The sequence below is a fragment of the Aulonocara sp. 'chitande type north' Nkhata Bay genome, linkage group LG4 (assembly GCF_057382095.1).
Source record: "Aulonocara sp. 'chitande type north' Nkhata Bay isolate Kocher_YH1m ecotype deep benthic linkage group LG4, A_spYH_male_GT1.1, whole genome shotgun sequence".
Classification (NCBI taxonomy): domain Eukaryota; kingdom Metazoa; phylum Chordata; class Actinopteri; order Cichliformes; family Cichlidae; genus Aulonocara; species Aulonocara sp. 'chitande type north' Nkhata Bay.
Window position 1 is genome coordinate 18,632,725 of NC_141347.1, and position 18,688 is coordinate 18,651,412.

Here is an 18,688-nt window from a genome sequence, read left to right on the forward strand (position 1 = left end):
AAATCCCTCCTTCACTGCACTGCCCCCTCCGCTCCGACAGGTGTAGGCCTTTCAGGCTCCGGGCTTCCTTGTAAAGGGATCGAAAGCCTCTGGTCGATATGGACTCTCGAGTTGGGTAAGATTTCGTTTATGCTTATTCCAAACAGGAGATATACTCACTGTTGCCCTTAGCGATAGTGCAGGAAAACACGAATAAATAAGATGGTGGAATATGATGTCTTCTCTGTTTTGTGCGTGTGGTGTAAAAAAAAGTAGCAGGGCTGATATTGTAGTACTCTTTCAGCAGGTTTCTCACACGTGGATTAAGTTCCTTGTCCCAAAATCTATGAAAATCTGAATTCATGTTCATCTGGGGTGTTTGTCACCACCACAGGGAGACAGTGAAGATGGAGCCTCAAGCTCAAGACCCCTTGATTAAGACAAGGCTGAATCCATGTCCAGGAGAAATGCCACCTAGCATGTTAACATATGAAATACGTCTTCTAATCTTTCTCTGTTTTTAATTTATCTTTATGCTCGGGATATTGTTGTGTTCACCATGAAGTCAGTTTATAACACTGATCGATCCACAATTAAGTGCTTTTGTGTTGCATGTATGTTCATATATGAAGTATAGATAGATTTGTAAATTTTAATATAATATTTAACATTTCAAGGTTAAAGGGCAAAAAAATGTTACTAAGAAGGCGTGCAAAATATTTGTGTATTGGCCCTATTAAAAACCTAAACAAAAGTGCTTGTATGAATGAGGCAAGTTGTGTAAAGTGCTTTGATTACTCAGAGTAAAAAAGTGCTATATAAGAACCAGTCCATTTACAACCCACCCATGTTTAGGTATTATTTTCTTGACCAAAAAACAAATGAATGTTTGTGGATCATAATAGAGCAGAGAATCAGGCTGCTGCCACCTAGAGGTTTATTAAAATACAGTAAAAATACTGCTACACTGCACATTTTTTGTGAACACGTAAAAACATTGCTGTGCTCTTATGAGGTAAAATGATAGAAATACAAAAATAACCAAAACCAAAAAAAAGTAAAAAAAAAAAAACCCTGTCACATTTCAAAACCAGCCTAAATCATTACAGAAATATTCAAACACACACACACACACACACACAGTTACTCAAGGCAGAATGCTTTTTTTTTTTTTTTTTTTTACACTATGATGATCTCATAGTTTAATGTTGAGCCAGGGTCTACAAACACAGCAAAGAGACTGAGCTGTTAACCAGACGGTGAGCTCAGGTGGAGTGAAGGAAAATGTTTTCCTAGCCTTCAAAACAGCACCACCCGTTACTGTGATCACCAGTAAAACCTTTAATTGGGAAAAAGCTGGTGGGAGTCCTTCATCAAACCACCTGATCAACAGATTCCAATGTGAAGAAAAGAGAACGTTGGCATTATTTTGACAGATTTAAAGTGAAATATATACAATATTTCTATTCATGATATTCTATAAATATTTACAAATATGAAAATAAAAGCTTTGTTTTTGCAGGCCAAAAAACATGTACATGGACCACTAAAATTCTGAGCTGCTGATCTGGTCTGTTCAGTAGCACAAAATTTTGCAGTGCACAGGGTAAGCTATAGAATGGCGATAAGCTCGCTTCTCTTCATTGCAGCCAGCACATTCTTCTTTAATAACTTATGGACGCACAAACTGACTCACTGACTAGCACACTTAGACATACAGACACATAAAAACACATACACATGAGCATACACCAACTATGTCATTCAGGAGATACAAACACCCACATCCAGCCATCTGCCATGACCGGTTGTGGGTGAGGGGTGGGAGATAGGATTAAAAAAAAAAGTTCACAAAATCTTTTGAATTTTTTTTTTCTTTATTATCTGAAGTTTTTATTTTTCGCTGACTAAAACATTTTTTTTTCACAACTAGTTTTAATTTCCAGTTTGGAACACAGATAACTAAAACAAAAGTTTTTATAGTTTTCAGTTCAAGGCAGAAAGCTGTCTCAGAATGAAACCTTTCATTGATAAAGCTAGTTTGCAGTGAAGGTTGTACGTTTCCTTTTTTTTTCTTTTTTTTCTTTTTTTTTTTTTAAATTGACATTTTGGAATCACTATACAATACCATCAACTTCAGCAATTTGTCAGTGTATATATATATATATATATATATATATATATATATATATATATATATATATTTTTTTTTTTTCTTTCTATATTTAAACAACTAAAATATCCATACAATAAGAATGAAAGAAGAAAAAACAGAAAAGAAATAGAAGCAAAACAGGAAACAATAAATAAATAAAAAATACATAAGGAAAAAGAAAAAGGAAAGAAAAATAAATAAATAAATGTAGGGAGTGTGTTTTTGTTTCCATTAATGTAACTAATATTTCCTCTAGTCTTCTAGTAGTTAACAAAGTCAAAATCTAAAGCAAAAACTGGCCTGCGTTTTTTAATGTAGTTCATCCATTTCTTCCATCGTGATACAAACAGGTCCCTCTTGTAGTTCACATCTGCTGTCATTTTCTCCATTCTGTAAATGTCCATTGTGATGTTCATCCACATGTTCATAGTTGGGCTCTCTGAAGAAAGCCATTTTTTTTGTGATGGCTTTTTTGCCTGCTGCCAGTAAAATATTAAACAAGTATTTATCGTTCTTTGTCCATCCTTCTGCCATAAGTCCAAAAAATTGAGTTTTACTTTCCAAAGGTAAATATCTTCCAAATGTCTCTTGTGTTGCTGCATGTATTCCCTTCCAATAAGTTTTAATAACGTGACAGTCCCAGAAAATATGGTAGTGATTTGCATTTGTAAAGGCAGAATGTTTTCATGCAAATACATATTAGTCCTTCAGCTAAAAAAAGATCCCATAAGCATTTTTATGAGCTGCTGCATTCACCAGACATGAAAGTAGTGACTGTCACCAGCATGTTGCATACGTTTCCTACTTTAAATCCTTTCAAAAACACAACTGTTTGTTTTATTGTTTATGTACAACTGTTTCTATCTTCTGAACAGCAAAGCTGGTTCAGAAAACAAGTATAGGGAGGCACTAGGAGGATGATACAATATAAATACATAGTTAAAACAACTTCTCAAAGGTTTACTGAATATAAAGACATAAAATCCAAGGATAACGCTGTTCATGGCTCTGCTTGCTTTAGTTTTTTGTCTTTGTACTTTTCTTTCTATTTGAATTTTGTCCTTTCTCAAACAACTTCCTTCTGACCACCATGCTCACACCCCCGTGTCTTGTTCCTCCTCCTCCTCCTCCTCGTCCTCCTCCTGGGAAAGGAGCCGGTAATGTTCGTTGCCCACCGACAGGAAGGCAGGCCTGGGATGAACCTCGTCTTCCCTGAAGTGGACAGGTTGGAAATGGGAATCTGGCTGCTCGGTAGAGCTGCACTTGGTGTACAACTCGCGACGCATTTCCTGGCCGACTTCAACCTGGGAGGGAGTGCTACGGACCCAGCGGTTCTTCACTAAGGAATAGATGTAGCTGACAGGTACAGGCAAGCTGGCAAACACTATAAGCATGATGATCATAGCCAGGGCCCAGCCAGGGTACTCAAGAGTCATCTCAGAAGCCTGAAGAGGCAGAGACACAGAGCTTAAGAGTGACAAACACCGGCAGAATTACCTTTGGCTGTTAGATAAATGTTTACTTGTGGGATTAAAAGGAGCTATAAAATTAAAAAGATAAGAGATGGTTAAGCAACTCGTTACCAAAAGCATAAAAGTGCAGTTAACAGATAAGCAGGTTGACGCTACAAAAAATGGCTAACTTCACTATTCTTATGAAGAATAAATACAGAGATATTGTTGTGCTATGTCACAGCAGATGAATCCAGACATAAGTATTTGGATCGCATCTTGGTGTGAGTATAACCACTGCACAGCTGTGCCAATGAAACCACACGCTCTCGTTTACTGATGATTTTGTTACAAGCTTCAGAATGAACGCTCACTGGAAAATATGTCACCAGTCAGCAGGACAACAATCCTAAACATACAGGGAGTCAATATGATGCAGAGGGACAGGTGATGATGAGGTTTAACGCTATAATGTCAGATGAGTTTTTCAGACGTCCACATCATCAGCGTATTTGTTCTTCCCTGCGTAACCTGAATAAACTGCACAAAAATGCCATATGTAGAATAAATATAAACACTCTAGTTCAGGATTCCTAAGGTCAATGTTATTGTCTGACCAAGTGAATCTCCTAATATCAGTATAAATTAAGCACTTTCCATTTGTTGAGCATCACAATAAAGGAAATGAGAATCCAGAACATTGAGATGGTGGTTGCACTGAAGGTCTGTGAGATCATCAGAGTTGATACAAAAAAAGTTTCTTTTCCACTGTTTTGGACACTGTGCTAAAACCACAACATCTTCCAGCATGCATATATGTGTTACACACATGCATATAGTGTGTACTGTGGGTCAGGAGGTTGTCTACTGAAGTGGAGTGGGATGTTTGATCCCAGATTGTCCAGTCTTCAGGACAAATACAATGAATTCTGACTTTCTCCTGATGTATTCATCAGAAAGAGTGTGAGTGTTTGGGTGAATAAGGCTTGTGTTAAAAATCACAGTGAGTGCTCATAGTAGAAAAGAGCTATGCAAACACCACCTGATATTTTAAAATGGTAACTGGCTATTTGAAGTTTAAAATCATGTGATTTGATGAAAAGTTGAAGTCGAACATCTCACCGTGCTTTGATTCCAGGCGGTGTACGTGGGCCCTTTGAAGACCATGCAGAGCAAACTGGCTGCCAGAAGACTGACCATCGCCAGCAAACACACATATTTCCAAAGGTACTTGTACACCACCGGAGGGCGCCATTTGAGCATTATTTCAATATCATCCAGAAAGCTGCAATAATCAAAATGCTTTTCTTAAAATGCATCTTTTCAAACAAACATATAAAGACAAAAAAACCTGTGAAAGTCAGAGATAACGTTGCTTACCGATCTGTTCCATAAACCCACGCCACACTAATGGTTTCAAAAATGACCACAATGACCAAAGGCAGGGTTGCAGAGTAGTCATCAAACATGGTCACAAAATAGTTGCCAGAGCGCTGAGTGAACAGTAATCCAATAATGAACCCCAAAGCACAGCTGGACACTAAAAGACAGAAAACATTTAAAGACCACTTCAAAGACAACAAGACTACATTTATCTCCCATAGTACACCACTGCAGTACGAGAATCTTGCACTTTTTTGGTTTTTATGTAGTTTTATTTAAGAAAAAAATAACAATAAAATACAGCAGCAGAGTTTGAACACATGTCAACTGATGTTCAGTACCCGTGAGTAGGGTTCGGTGATGCCCCAAGAGGCTGAAATTGTCCATGAGAGGTGTGAGGATTCCCTGCATTGTTCCAAACATGGTGCTGAGGCCCAGGTTGAGCAGCATGAGGAAAAACAGGGCGGACCAGAAGGGACTGGCTGGGAAGAAGGCCATCACCTCAGTGAATGCTATGAATGCCAGGCCTGTCCCTTCGACACCCTGAACGCACACAAGATAGTAAGATAGTGGAAATACGTGGGGAAAAGCAGATCCACTCAGTCTAACAGACAACAAATGTGTGTTAACTGTGATGCTGTTTCCAGAGCTAATCTATACCAGTAAATTACCTGTGCACCTTTTGCATAACATGCTCTTTAACACAGAGAATAGGTCTTTTCTTTTTAAATAAAACAAACACCGTGAGATAACATGACTCTTTGTACATCTTGTCCTGTTTCTTTAGTATCTCCTTCTTTAGTATCACAGCTTGCTTTCATTTTTCCTAGAAAACCAGCAAGATACAATTTCCAATACATTTTCATTGTCTTGCCTGCTTGATATTTTATAGCACCTCCTAGATTCTTCGTAGGTCCTGGGAACATCGGCGCTCGGCGCTATAATTGTTACTGAAATGTTCAACTTTGATTTTTGTAACCGATCCAGCATCTTGTGCCTCGTAGGACACCTGCAGTTCTTTCATTTATGCAAAGTTGTCTTTAAAACACTTTGTAATCCTGGATGAGTGAAGCAGCACATTAGAAACTCAGTTTAATACCAGTGACTGCTCTTTATTATTGGACATACCTCTTCCTATAATGTATTATAATACAGACCATATATACATAAGAAATCTCAGCTGTTGTCCTAATTTTCACGCATGCTTATAGATGTGTATTCCCATCTTGTTACCGTTTACACGCCACTTGTTCCAGTTTCTTAGATCCCTTAAACTACTGCAAAAACACTACTGTTTTTTTGTTGTTGTTTTTTTTTTACCTTTGACATGTTGACGTTTTAAACTTTGTGCCTCAAGTCGCTTGTTTTTAATCATGTTGTGAAGCAAAGCTGTTGTTATTAATATCTCAAGATTACCTTATTCATCTCCTGCTCCAGACTGCAGTCAGTGATTTTAGGACCCACCATGGAGCTGTAGAGATGGTACCACTCTCTGTATTCAGCTAAAGTCACAGTGCTTACATCTGTCATGTTGAACCATGGCCACCAATGCTGGTTAGATCCACTGGACGCCAATAAGTTTAGTACACTGAGATTTCTGAAAAGGTTAAACACAAAAATAATAATTAAATCTAAGATAACCAATCAAACAAGCAGTCCACCTTAAGATTGTTACGGCAGTTTGCCAATCTAAAAGTGCTCGCTAGTTGGATTTGAATTACCATTTCAATCATGCACAGACATACGTACTCAGCCACACAACGTAGTGCAATGTTCTTGGCACGGAAACCGAGCACGATGAAAACCACTAGAGAGGCCAGCACGGATGTCATGAAGTTGATGCAGGAGACCATCAGAGCATCCCTGTGGCAGTTGTTGTGGACTGGATTGTAGGAGGAGTACGCGATAACAGAACCATAGCCCAGGCCCAGGGCGAAAAACACTTGTGTAGCAGCCTGTCGCCACACCTGCACGTTACCCCAGATCTCCAGCTGCAAATATGACAAAATAAAAGCATCTTTAGGTTTACATTCTTTCGTCAAAGCTTAAAATGTTTTATTATGTTTTTTTTTTTTTTTTGTAATCACTGAGGTGTTTGTCTTTTGTTAGTTAAATGAAAATAAAGAAAAGATGTCAAGAAAAAGGAAGAGAGAGAATATTGCTTACCTTAGGATAAAACATGTAGGTGATTCCTTCCAAGGCACCGTCCAACAGTAATCCTCTGATCAGGAAAATAAAAAGCACCACATAGGGAAAAATGGAGGAAAAGTACATCACCTAAGATTGGAAAAAGAAATGGATAATGATTTCAACAGTGCAGCATTTTGTAAAATATGATCATTTGCTTTTCTCAATCTCACTTCACTATTAAAAATTAAAGTTTACCAGTTTACCTGCCAAGCACCAACCCTCAGGTTCCTCAAATTGCATACTTTTATTTTTAAACTTAGTAATTTGAGTGCATACCCAGCAAACACGGTGGTCATGGTACAGCACCAAAAAAACTGAACCGTAAATGTTAGAATGTTTATGGTGTTTTCATGTAAATATTGCATCAGCCTCTCTTACAAGGTGAAAAACACAGATTAGAGTATTGCAAAAAATTGTCTTTTTATTTATTCACAGTAACAGTCGCTTCAAGGTGTTGTTTTTTTTTTTTTTTGCAAGGCACGGACATGACAATAATAAAAATAACCCCAACAATCACACGGCATGTATGTGGTTTGTACCTTCCTATGAACAAAGACCATGGTAACTTGAATCATCATTGTGGTAAACGTCCACAATGCAGGTTCAACTTTCATTTTGGAGTGATTTGTATGGGCTCAAAATGTGGTCATAAATATTTTGTACTTGTAAATCAGTTTTGTACTTGTAAAAAAGATTTGTATGTGTAAAAAAAAGTTGTGTGTGCGTAAAAAAGATTTGCATGTGCAAAAAAAAAAATAAAAAATTGTGCGTGCGTGAAAAAGATTTGTATGTGTAAAAATAAATAAATAAATTGTGCGTGCGTAAAAAAGATTTGTGTGTGGACTTTGCCAAAAAAACCCTGCAAGTTACAAGTACGAATTTTGACCCTATTTTTCTTCCTTTAAGCTGATTGGTCAATGTCATGTCAATCACAAATTAAACAATCCAATCAGAAAACAGATGGGTTTGGCTGTCGGAGGGGAACTTTTTTGAACTGCAGGTCCTTGAAGGGTAATCTCTATATAAATATCTGATAGCAGTTAGGTCCCCTTACTTTCAGCTGCTGTTGAAAGGATAAAGTTGTGGTATGTCAGTGGTTAGAAATATCATTATTACTTTAGGATTAATTTAACACAATGTCAGGGCTGACCCGGACCATTGCTGTGAGTCACAGTGCGCAGCATAAAAGTCCTTTCACATCGGATGCAGGATGTGCTGCTAATGCTAACTGCTAACTAAAAGCAAAGGATCCAGAATTTGTTGTGCTGGCTGCTGGGCTCTGTGGGTTTTTGCAGCAGCTCTACCTGTACTAGATGCACCTGCTCCTTGTCGTTTTTATCTCTGACTTTATGTCCTCTACAAGAGTTTCTGGGTTTTTTTGCTAGTTCTTCAAATGTTCAATAAAAACATGTATGCTAATTCATAATGAAGAAAGCTTTGTAATGAAGACTGTCATTTCCAAAACACTGCCCCCCCTGCGGTCCGCAGCGCTGTTGAAAAGGCTGTGGAAGTCCCTGTATTAAACACGTAGTCCTGTGACACAAAAATCACCAAACTCGGACGACCACAGACTGTTTTCCTTCGTGGTGATGAAGGAAAACGCTGGGTTGGCATGTAAAAGGGCATTTATTCCCTTCAAAGGCCTGCAGTTCAAAAAAAGCACCCCTCCGACAGCCAAACCCATCTGTTCTCTGATTGGATTGTTACATTTGTGATTGACATGACATTGACCAATCAGATGAAAGGAAGAAAATAGGGTCAAAATTCGTACTTGTAACTTGCAGGGTTTTTTTTGGCTAAGTCCACACACAAATCTTTTTTACGCACACACAAATCTTTTTTACGCACACACAAATCTTTTTTACACATACAAATCCTGATTTACAAGTACAAAACTGATTTACAAGTACAAAATATTTATGACCACATTTTGAGCCCATAGGATTTTCCACCATAACTAGACATTGAGAAAAGGCTGTCAGCCAACAGTTATCAAATGTCAACATATTTACTGGGTAAGTGCAACATTTGGCTCAAGGTTATACAGCCAAATGTAAAACTGTGGTTGTCATCTTAGCCATTCTACCCAAGTTGATCACACAAAGCACCTCCTACTGCAACTCTCATTCACACAATGCTTTTACCTTTGCTTTAACACTTTTTCTAACATTCACAGAGATACATCAGGAGCAACTCTGGGTTCATAATCCTGCCAAGATTACCTTGACATGAAGCCTGGAAGAGCTACCAACATTTCGATTTGTAGACATCCTGCTCCATCCTGCTGAGCCACTGTGAGAAGGTCCCACTAAAAATATTTCTGCCCATTTTGGAAGATGCGTTGTCAGTGCAGGTGTCCATGTTTAAGATGGCTAGCTAACATCAGCAGCTTTTTCCCAGCCATTGATTTTGCGTGTCTGTTTCTTAGTGTTAATGTGTACTAAAATGTTATAATCACTGTAGAAGATTATAGTACTGTCAGATACACAAAAAGTTTAGAATAATTGAAAATGCAGTTACTAATTTCCATCGAATACATTTAAGACAAGCTGTCAAGTAAGCACAGTGAATATATGGAAAAATACTAATGTAAGTGGGAACATGGCGTGTCTGAGCCCGCGCTGGAATGGTAGCGCTGGGCAGGATGGCTGCTGTGTTTGCTTCGGATTACTCCTCACCCCCCACCCGACCCTGTGGCTTGTCACGTGTTCCATAATGTTGTGCTGTGGACATTTATGTGCTTTTTTGTGCAGAGGAGTTTTTTTATTTCCTGTTCTCATGCTGTCCTCCCACAGGAGCCCAGCATGAGTAGAGGTCTCTTTTTTTCTCTTGTACTTTCCCATTGTAGTGTATATTTCAGTGTTTGTTTTCTGTAACGCTACGGATCTCCAACCTGAGGCAGAAAAGGAGCGAGCTGCAGCTTATGTTTAACTGAGAGATAACACTAACATTAACACAAACACTTTATATTTGTGTGCTAACGGTGGGACTGGTGTTCATGTACCTTTGCAGAAGACTTGATGCCCTTTATCATTGCCAAGGCAACAATTGCCCAAGCAGCCAATAAACAGCCTGTCATGATGGGGTTAAACTCTCCAGATTCTTCAATGGAATTTGTGATGTTGAGAGCTTTCCGAAACCAGAAATACGACGTTGGGGAGCTGCCTGCGCATTCTTTCACTGTTGATTGAGAAAAGAAAACACTGTAGGCTTCATCAGACATCACTTCATTTCACTCGGTCATGTGATTACCTGTGTCATTGGAGGTTACATTCGTTGGACACTTCTCCCATGGCAGAGGATACTGAAAGGAGTTACCCATGTAGAACAGGCTCCATGCAATGATAACGTTATAGTACAAAGCCACATAAAAACAGACCTGGGGAAGAAGAAAGCATTTATATCAATAAATAATCAGTATTATTAATCATATTATTAAAATATGCTGCAAATTGTTTGCAGCTTCAGTGTAATGCTGTGATTTCTTTTATACTTGTAGCCTACAAGTAAAGGCTAACCCAGGGAATGTAGCCATAAGGTTCGACATTGACCTTAACAATGACAAACAGAGGTTAGGTCTATTTAAAGAAAAATAAACACGCTTTATAAAAACCACAGGCTATCTAGTCGTAGATTTCTGTTGTGTGTGCGGACAAAAACGTTCTTGGGTACTCTGTGTTTTCCCCAACTTGTTACGCAATCAACTGCCAGCACAGACGCACAGCACACTACCTTTCTCATGTTACAGCATGGGTGTGCGTGAGTATATACACACACATGCAGCTTGGCTAAGGTGTTTACAGAAAGGTGATAAAGGCGGTGACACGTGATGCAGGATTGGGGCCAGATAAGTGAAGGTGAAGAGATTAAAAATACTGACCCCGGTGCTACTTTTGAAACCCAGACTTGGAAAAAGCAAGTCAGCTGTCAAACAACAGCAGCCTTATCAGAACACACAGGTACATGAACGTAAACAGAAAAAGGTCTCAGACAGAAAAAAAAAGAAAATGCTCACCATGCAGCTGGAGTAGCCGATCCCTCCCAGCTTTGGAGAGATGTGCTTCCATACACCAATGCTGCCCTGTCGAATGCTTTGACCAGCAGCCAGCTCCATAAAAAACAGTGGAACTCCCACAACCACCAAAAGAAAAACATACAGCAGCATGAAGGCGCCTGGAAGGAACAAAGGAGGAGATATATTTTAAAGGCAAACCCAAAGTCACCTGTAGTTCCAGAGGGAAAAAAAACTTTGCATTTGCACATGTTACAGGCAAACACAGTCTAACTAAGCACATTAAAAAAAACAACAGTTTTTGGCTTTTTTTTTAAACACAAACTCATAATTTGCCATTGAAGCTGGAAAAAATAAGCAAATTTATATGTCAGCAACCTCTCTAAAAGATGCTTGGAGTCTCATGTTCTAACCAAACATGCTGCATGCATGTGTTGTAAAGCTAGAAATAAAATATGGTTTAGAGTTCTACTCTTCTCTAGAAAGAAAAGTCAGTTGAGCAGGCTACCCACGTTATTACATTAATGCATGTAAGGTGAACTAGCAAACACCATCATAGCTACATGCGGCTGTCTTCTTGTTTGATGGCAGATACTCCCTTCACCCTGGCCAAAAAGGCTAAAATGACCAAAGAAAAAGTGGAAAACAGTTAAACATGAGAGGTTTTTGGACAAAGTTTGTGTTTTTTCCATTGTTTAAGCACTGCTTCCAGCCAAGAGTGATACCATATATGCCCCATAGCTGCAGAAAAGGCTAACATTGTTATCTTTTTACAAAAAACAGCTGAACATGAGAGGTTTTTGGATCAATTTTGTGTTCTCCATGTTGCATTGCTTTGGCACCAAAACAGCTACTAAGTTAATAACTTAAACCTGTAAGTTAATCTTGTCTTAACACTCACCACCTCCATTTTGATGGCAGAGGTATGGAAATCTCCACACATTCCCTAAGCCCACACTGAAGCCCACCTGGGCTAGCACATACTGAATCTTAGAATCCCATGCTGGACGGTCTCCGTCGTCTGTCGCAGCTTCATCGGGACCATCCACAGCTGTGAGCTGAGTTTGGGACCGGCCTTCTTCCATCCAGGTTCTGCCCTCGCTGCCGTCCAGCGGAGGCTTTTCTGTCTTGTTATAAAGAGAAGAAGTAATATGATGAACTAAACCGATTATCAGTTGAAGCTTCATCCTGACGTGTAAGTCTGCACAAAGTCATTGTAGTTATGCTGAGCAAATATGTGTGGCAACAGACTACTCTGTGCACAAAATTATGTAAGGAAAGAATTAAATTATGATGGAAGAACCTTTATCACAAATTTATCAGGGACAACAAAGAGGAAAAGCACTTGCTGTTATGTTGTTATGTTGTCATGTTGTCAAAGGTTATATCACTACTCCTTATCAGTGTGAAAACACAGCAGTGAGACAATGCATTACGTAATCCAACATTAAGGCATTATCTTTACTCTAACTCGTCATTCTCCCATCACTACGTCAGATGTATAAAGAAATGCTAATGCAGACACTGAATTTCCTACTGATGCTCTTTTACGTTAAAGTCATTCAACTGGCATATTTAGCACTGAGGTGAAGGCCAACTGTGACTGACCTTTCAAAATGCTTCATCAGTACACCCAGGTATTAGCAATTCATTAGCAAGACTGACATAATGGCAGGTTTAAATGCATATAGAATGCATAAATAATGGATGTGTGTTACTTACTGTGCTCTTTCTTATTATGAAATTATCCAGATAAAAAACTTTGTTGCATCACCTCAATTCTCTTTCATTTAATGTAAACACCAGGGTCATGGTGTGCATTTCAGGGGGAAAAAAAGCATTCAGCTGAATCACCTCCACACTGAACACTAAATGTCAGCTCAGATGAAAGTGACGGATCCAAAATGGCTTAACACAAGCCAAGCTGGCTTCAGAACATGACCTCTCCTGGTATCAGCTGGTTAGAATGGAAAATTACAAGACCCAGAAAGAGTTCATGGCTGTTCAAAACACACGGCCGGATAGGGCAGGTGATTTCAGAAATATCCATGCCCACATGCATAGAGTGTGAGACTGTGACAAATATATGCATGCACAAATAGAAAGGAGGGGAAAGTGGGGCGGACAGAAGCCATACAGTGATGTGTGGTTGGGAGTGGGAGGGAGAAATCCGCTGGGAGGTGTTAGGCTTGCATTGGTTCATACTGTGGGTGGTGCTGAGGTGCATGGGTAAACCACAAAGTGGGTACAGTTGGTAATAATATAGGAAAAAAGTTAGGGTTAGGGCTATCAGGGTATGCTGAACAAATAATTAAAAAGTCAACAGCTTGATTAAGCTTCAAGGATCCATGTGTTTGAGCTATAAACTATGAAAAAGTCTGCTTCACACACTCCTGTGAGTTCATTTGATCACTTACCTTAGAGCAAACACACTTTTCTATAGAGCTGAAGTGACTAGTAGATTATTTGATTGGTCAACTCCTTGGAAAATTTAGCAGTACATGGAATATACTGTTATGATTTACTTGATTATTAAAAGGTGACCTTAACATTTTTGAAGTAGCATAGGATCATCTTGTCTGAGAGCAGAACAAAAGGTAGCCGGCTTCCAAAGAGGAGCTTTGAATGTCCTTCAAGAAGAGTGGAGAAATATTCCTGAAGACTACTTAAAGAAATTACAGATAAGGTAAAATATGAGAACTCAGACTGCGTTGATGAATAAAGATGGTCATTGACTGTTAAGCTCATTAGAATTGTACAAACTCTGTTTTTGCCTTATAAACTGTACTTCCATGTATGTTTACATGTTTCAATAAATCACTGCAAATACTTTCTACTAGTGAAACAAAGAAATGAGGTTGGCTCAAGACTTTTACACATTACTACATCTCTCTAACATCAAAACAAGTCATTGGCATGAGCCTGCAAGTACAAGTTGATACTGTTCAACTCTTCAGTGTTTCACTGTCTTTGCTATTATGAAACCACAAGAACATAACAAGTCTGTATTAGGTTTTTTCATTTACTGAAAAAGATTATCAATATATACACATTTGACAAATGAGAGGGTTTTGTATTTGTATTCAATGGTTATTTCCACTTCTGGCTGATATGTTTCTAATTTTGAACACATTTTCCCACTTTAAAATACATAATGCAGTGTCTCTCAAAATAACTACTGGGTTTCTCCCCCCTTTCCTTTTTGCTATACTTGGTTAACCCTAATTGTCCTCCTTTCACCAACAAACCCCAACACACACACACACACACACACACACACACACACACACACACACACACACACACACACAAGCACACACCAGCACACACACAAGCACACACCAGCACACACACAAGCACACGTGCACTGGTTGTAAATTTGTGTCTCCTGGTCAGTGAGCATCTGTCCCAGGAACTGTTTGGGAAACAAGGAACCACTCTTCTATGTTTCTACTCTGGATAAAATCATGCAGCAGTGGTTCAGCCGTCCCTAAGGTGTAGAATTACTCAGTGAAGAAGCTCGATCATGACAGCCACATGTGAGACCAACGTACTCCAAATCAACGCCGGCAAGACAAAGGAGATGATCATAGATTTCAGCAGGAAGTCACCCCCTACAACACCGGTGAACATCCAAGGGAAAGACATTGAGATAGTGGACTCTTATAAGTACCTGGGTGTTCACCTCAACAATAAACTGGACTGGACTACAAATACAGACATCCTGTATAAGAAGGGCCAGAGTTGACGCCACCTGCTGAGGAGACTGAGGTCCTTCGGAGTCTGCAGGACTCTGTTAAGGACATTCTATGACACTGTGGTAGCATCTGCCGGGGGAGTGGATGCAGGGACAGGGACAGGAGCAGGATTGACAAACTGGTGCGGAGGTCTAGCTCCGTGCTGGGATGTCCCCTGGAGTCTGTGGAGGTGGTTGGCGAGAGGAGGATGTTAGTAAAGCTGACATCCATCATGAACAACCCACATCACCCACTGCATGAGCAGATCTCAGAGAATGACTCGGCCTCTGTGTGGAAAGGTTTTAGGAATATCACAAACTACAAGCCTAAAACCCCCCACTCCACTGATGACTTGCTCTTAGCCAACACCCTCAACGACTTCTACTGCCGTTTTGACGAGCCATCAGGCAGCCTTCACACCTCCAACGACCCCAACAATAGAGGCACTTTGGACACTCATTCCCCCACCTCTCCCCCCTCCATAGAGCCATCACCACCTTCAAACTGTTCACCTGCAACACCCGCCCCCTCACCCCACACAAAAGAGGATTTCACACCACCTCCTCCGACCACAACTCTTCATATTCATGAAGCAGATGTGAGGAAGCAGTTTAGGAGTCTGAATGCTCGGAAAGCTCCCGGCCCAGACGGTGTGTCTCCTGCCACCCTCAGACACTGTGCAAACGAGCTGGCCCCAGTGTTTTCTGGCATCTTCAACTCCTCACTGCAGGCATGTCATGTGCCTGCCTGCTTCAAGTCCTCTACCATAATCCCTGTCCCCAAGAAACCTAGGATCACTGGACTAAATGACTACAGACCCGTGGCTCTGACATCTGTGGTCATGAAGTCATTTGAGCGCCTAGTTCTCTCCCATCTCAAGACCCTCACGGCCCCCCTCCTGGACCCCCTGCAGTTTGCATATAGAGCCAACAGGTCTGTAGACGACGCCATCAACATGGCCCTACACTTCATCCTGCAGCATCTGGACTCCCCAGGAACCTACGCCAGGATCCTGTTTGTGGACTTCAGCTCTGCCTTCAACACCATCCTTCCAGACCATCTCCGAGGCAAGCTTTCCCAGATGAATGTGCCTGATCCCATCTGCCGGTGGATCACTGACTTCCTGACGGACAGGAAGCAGCACGTGAGGCTGGGAAAGAATGTCTCGGACTCCCGGACCATCAGCACCGGCTCCCCTCAGGGCTGTGTTCTTTCTCCTCTGCTCTTCTCCCTGTACACCAACTGCTGCACCTCCACCCACCAGTCTGTCAAGCTAATCAAGTTTGCAGATGACACCACCGTCATTGGGCTCATCTCTGACGGGGATGAGTCTGCCTACAGGAGGGAGGTTGAACGTCTGGTGTCTTGGTGCAGCCACAACAACCTGGTGCTGAATGCCCAGAAGACAGTGGAGATTATTGTGGACTTCAGGAAGCACACAGCCCCACTCCCCCCCATCATCCTGACTGACACCCCCATCACCTCTGTGGACTCATTCCGCTTCCTGGGTACCACCATCACCCAGGACCTGAAGTGGGAGCCCACCATCACCTCCGTCATCAAGAAAGCCCAGCAGAGGATGTACTTCCTGAGGCAGCTGAAGAAATTCAACCTGCCAACACGGACGATGATGCAATTCTACACTGCAATCATCGAGTCCATCCTCACCTCCTCCATCACCGTGTGGTACGCTGGAGCCACTATCAGGGACAAACAGAGACTGCAGCGTGTTGTGCGCTCTGCTGAGAAGGTGATTGGCTGCAGACTCCCATCTCTGCAGGACCTGTACACCTCCAGGACACTGGGGCGTGCAGCCCGGATCTCAGCTGACCCTTCTCACCCTGGACACAGTCTGTTTGACCTGCTCCCCTCAGGCAGGAGGCTCCGGTCCATTCGCACCAGAACCTCTCGCCACAAGAACAGTTTCTTCCCCTCTGCTGTTGGACACATGAACAATAACCACATGACTGTCCCCGCCACTAACACATGACCCTACGCTGTGTCACTGCATCATTTCATGTCTGGCACTGATCACCACCTGCACTCATGTATATATCTTTCTACGTAGCACTCATAATTCTTATTCTCATGTATATATGTTTGGCACTGATCACCACCTGCACTCATGTATATATCTTTCTACGTAGCACTCATAATTCTTATTCTCATGTATATATCTCATGTATATCTCATGCACATATCTTTCTTTCTACATAGCACTTTAATTCTTATTGTCTGCACTGAAGCACCGCAGCAATTTCCTAATGTTGTAAACCTCAACATCTGGCAATAAACCCATTCTGATTCTGATTCTGATTCTGATTCTGATGTGAGTGGGCTGAGCAGCTCCTTTAGTCAGAGACTGAAACACCCTCGCTGCAGGAAGGAGCGCTTTCGCAGATCATTCATCCCAACAGCAGTTAGACTCTATAACTCCTCAATCACAATGTCATAAGTCACTGGACACTGTGAATATCCACGGTCACCACTTCATGCATAATGGACCTTCCATGTGTATGGACATTTGCAGGTATATATGTATGTATATGTATAAATATGTATATTTAGTGTATACATGTGTATGTGTACATGTCTATAAATAGGAATAGTAGTGGTACAATAGCTATATCAAGCTATATAGTTTATGTCTTCCATATTTCCAACCATATCCATAATCACATACTGTGTATGCTACCATTGTATATTATCTTTTTTCATTGATTGTACTTATTTGTATTTTTGTATTTCCTTCTGATATCTGTACCTGAGCTGAGGTGATGCAAAAATTTCCCCGTTGTGGGATCAATAAAGTCTTATCTTATCTTATCTTATCTTATCTTATCTTATCTTACATGTTGCTATAACCAAAACTGTAATATGAGCATGACAATTTTCCCTGAATGCAGCTGGCTTTACCATACAGCTTATCACATAAAGGGTTGTTCATTGCTATTTATAATTCAGTTTGAGTAACATAGAGCTATAGATGCTCGTGGCTCCATTGTAAATGTCCAGTTTAAAAACTGATGAAACTGGTGATTAGGATGCTAGAGAGCAGCCTTTCATCTCGGAGGGCGTTTGCATCCACAGATCAGATAAAGGTTTAAGAGCTGTGGCAGATTTTATCATCTGTGCTCAAAGTTTAAGGGACTAAAACAGACACAACCCCCAAAACAAAACAAAAAGAAGATAAAGAGAGACTTTAAAAAAAGTTAATGACTGTATATTTGGCTGCAGCTTGCTATATGCAGCAAACCATACTGTATGTCACTGGGTTTAAGTTTGGTTGTGTAGGTGCTGCTCAACATATAAACAATGAGTGCATTCTTGTGTAAGAATGTATAGGGGGGCTTAATCATAGTGAGGTAGCATACAGCCCTAACGCACATATGACTCATTACATAACTGACAAAGGAACCAGCCAGCAGTATGCAGTGCAAACAATAGTAATAACAAGACCCGTTTTTTCGCTGGAAAAAAAAGTATGACTGAGATTAGAGCTCACAAAGCCACACTATTAAAGAATAACAGTCGAATAACGATGTGCTGTGGACATACCATGCTGACAGCACGGTCCCACTGAGGAGTAGAGTTTCCAGCAGTCCTGGTGTTAGTTTCTCTGCTCGTCTTCCCACAGGGCTTCTTTTAAAATAGTTTCCTTTTCGTTGTTTCTGATAACAATCGGGGTAGCAGATAAAATTTATACGGGGACAAAAGCCTTGACCAGGTTTGACAACTTGCGGACACGTTTACGAGAGCTGGAACAAACCGTGGTCAACAA

The 18,688-nt window shown here is 40.6% G+C and overlaps 1 protein-coding gene and 1 long non-coding RNA gene across 5 annotated transcripts; one reads left to right on the forward strand and one right to left on the reverse strand.

Moving 5' to 3' along the window:
* Positions 1 to 33: 33 nt before the first annotated feature.
* Positions 34 to 11,624, forward strand: LOC147332363 (uncharacterized). Its single transcript, XR_015128806.1, has 4 exons — positions 34 to 115; positions 3,286 to 3,497; positions 4,724 to 4,812; positions 9,335 to 11,624. It is a non-coding gene; the product is annotated as an uncharacterized LOC147332363 (long non-coding RNA).
* slc6a16a (solute carrier family 6 member 16a) lies at positions 2,224 to 18,688 on the reverse strand. 4 transcript variants are annotated; one of them, XM_086288886.1, is made up of 12 exons: positions 18,466 to 18,688; positions 12,072 to 12,293; positions 11,174 to 11,331; positions 10,411 to 10,537; positions 10,163 to 10,338; positions 7,135 to 7,245; positions 6,718 to 6,959; positions 6,385 to 6,565; positions 5,310 to 5,511; positions 4,966 to 5,125; positions 4,708 to 4,870; positions 2,224 to 3,579 (listed from the first exon to the last, which is right to left on the reverse strand). In XM_086288886.1, the coding sequence occupies exons 2-12, from the start codon at positions 12,253 to 12,255 to the stop codon at positions 3,229 to 3,231; spliced, it is 2,055 nt and encodes a 684-aa protein (XP_086145012.1). In that variant the 5' UTR covers positions 12,256 to 12,293; positions 18,466 to 18,688; the 3' UTR covers positions 2,224 to 3,228. The 4 variants fall into 4 exon arrangements, with proteins under 4 accessions (XP_086145012.1, XP_086145009.1, XP_086145011.1 ...); XM_086288883.1 differs by having other exon boundaries at positions 12,072 to 12,297; XM_086288885.1 differs by lacking the exon at positions 18,466 to 18,688 and adding an exon at positions 12,893 to 14,030 and having other exon boundaries at positions 12,072 to 12,297.

Excerpts from the sequence above, each read along its gene's own strand:
- slc6a16a (XM_086288882.1), bottom strand. The coding sequence starts at position 12,357 with ATGAAGCTTCAACTGATAATCGGTTTAGTTCATCATATTACTTCTTCT. Across the intron at positions 11,332-12,071 it reads CTGCCATCAAAATGGAGGTG|GCGCCTTCATGCTGCTGTAT; the intron begins GTGAGTGTTAAG and ends TGTTCCTTCCAG. Across the intron at positions 5,126-5,309 it reads TCACCGAACCCTACTCACGG|TGTCCAGCTGTGCTTTGGGG; the intron begins GTACTGAACATC and ends TCTGTCTTTTAG.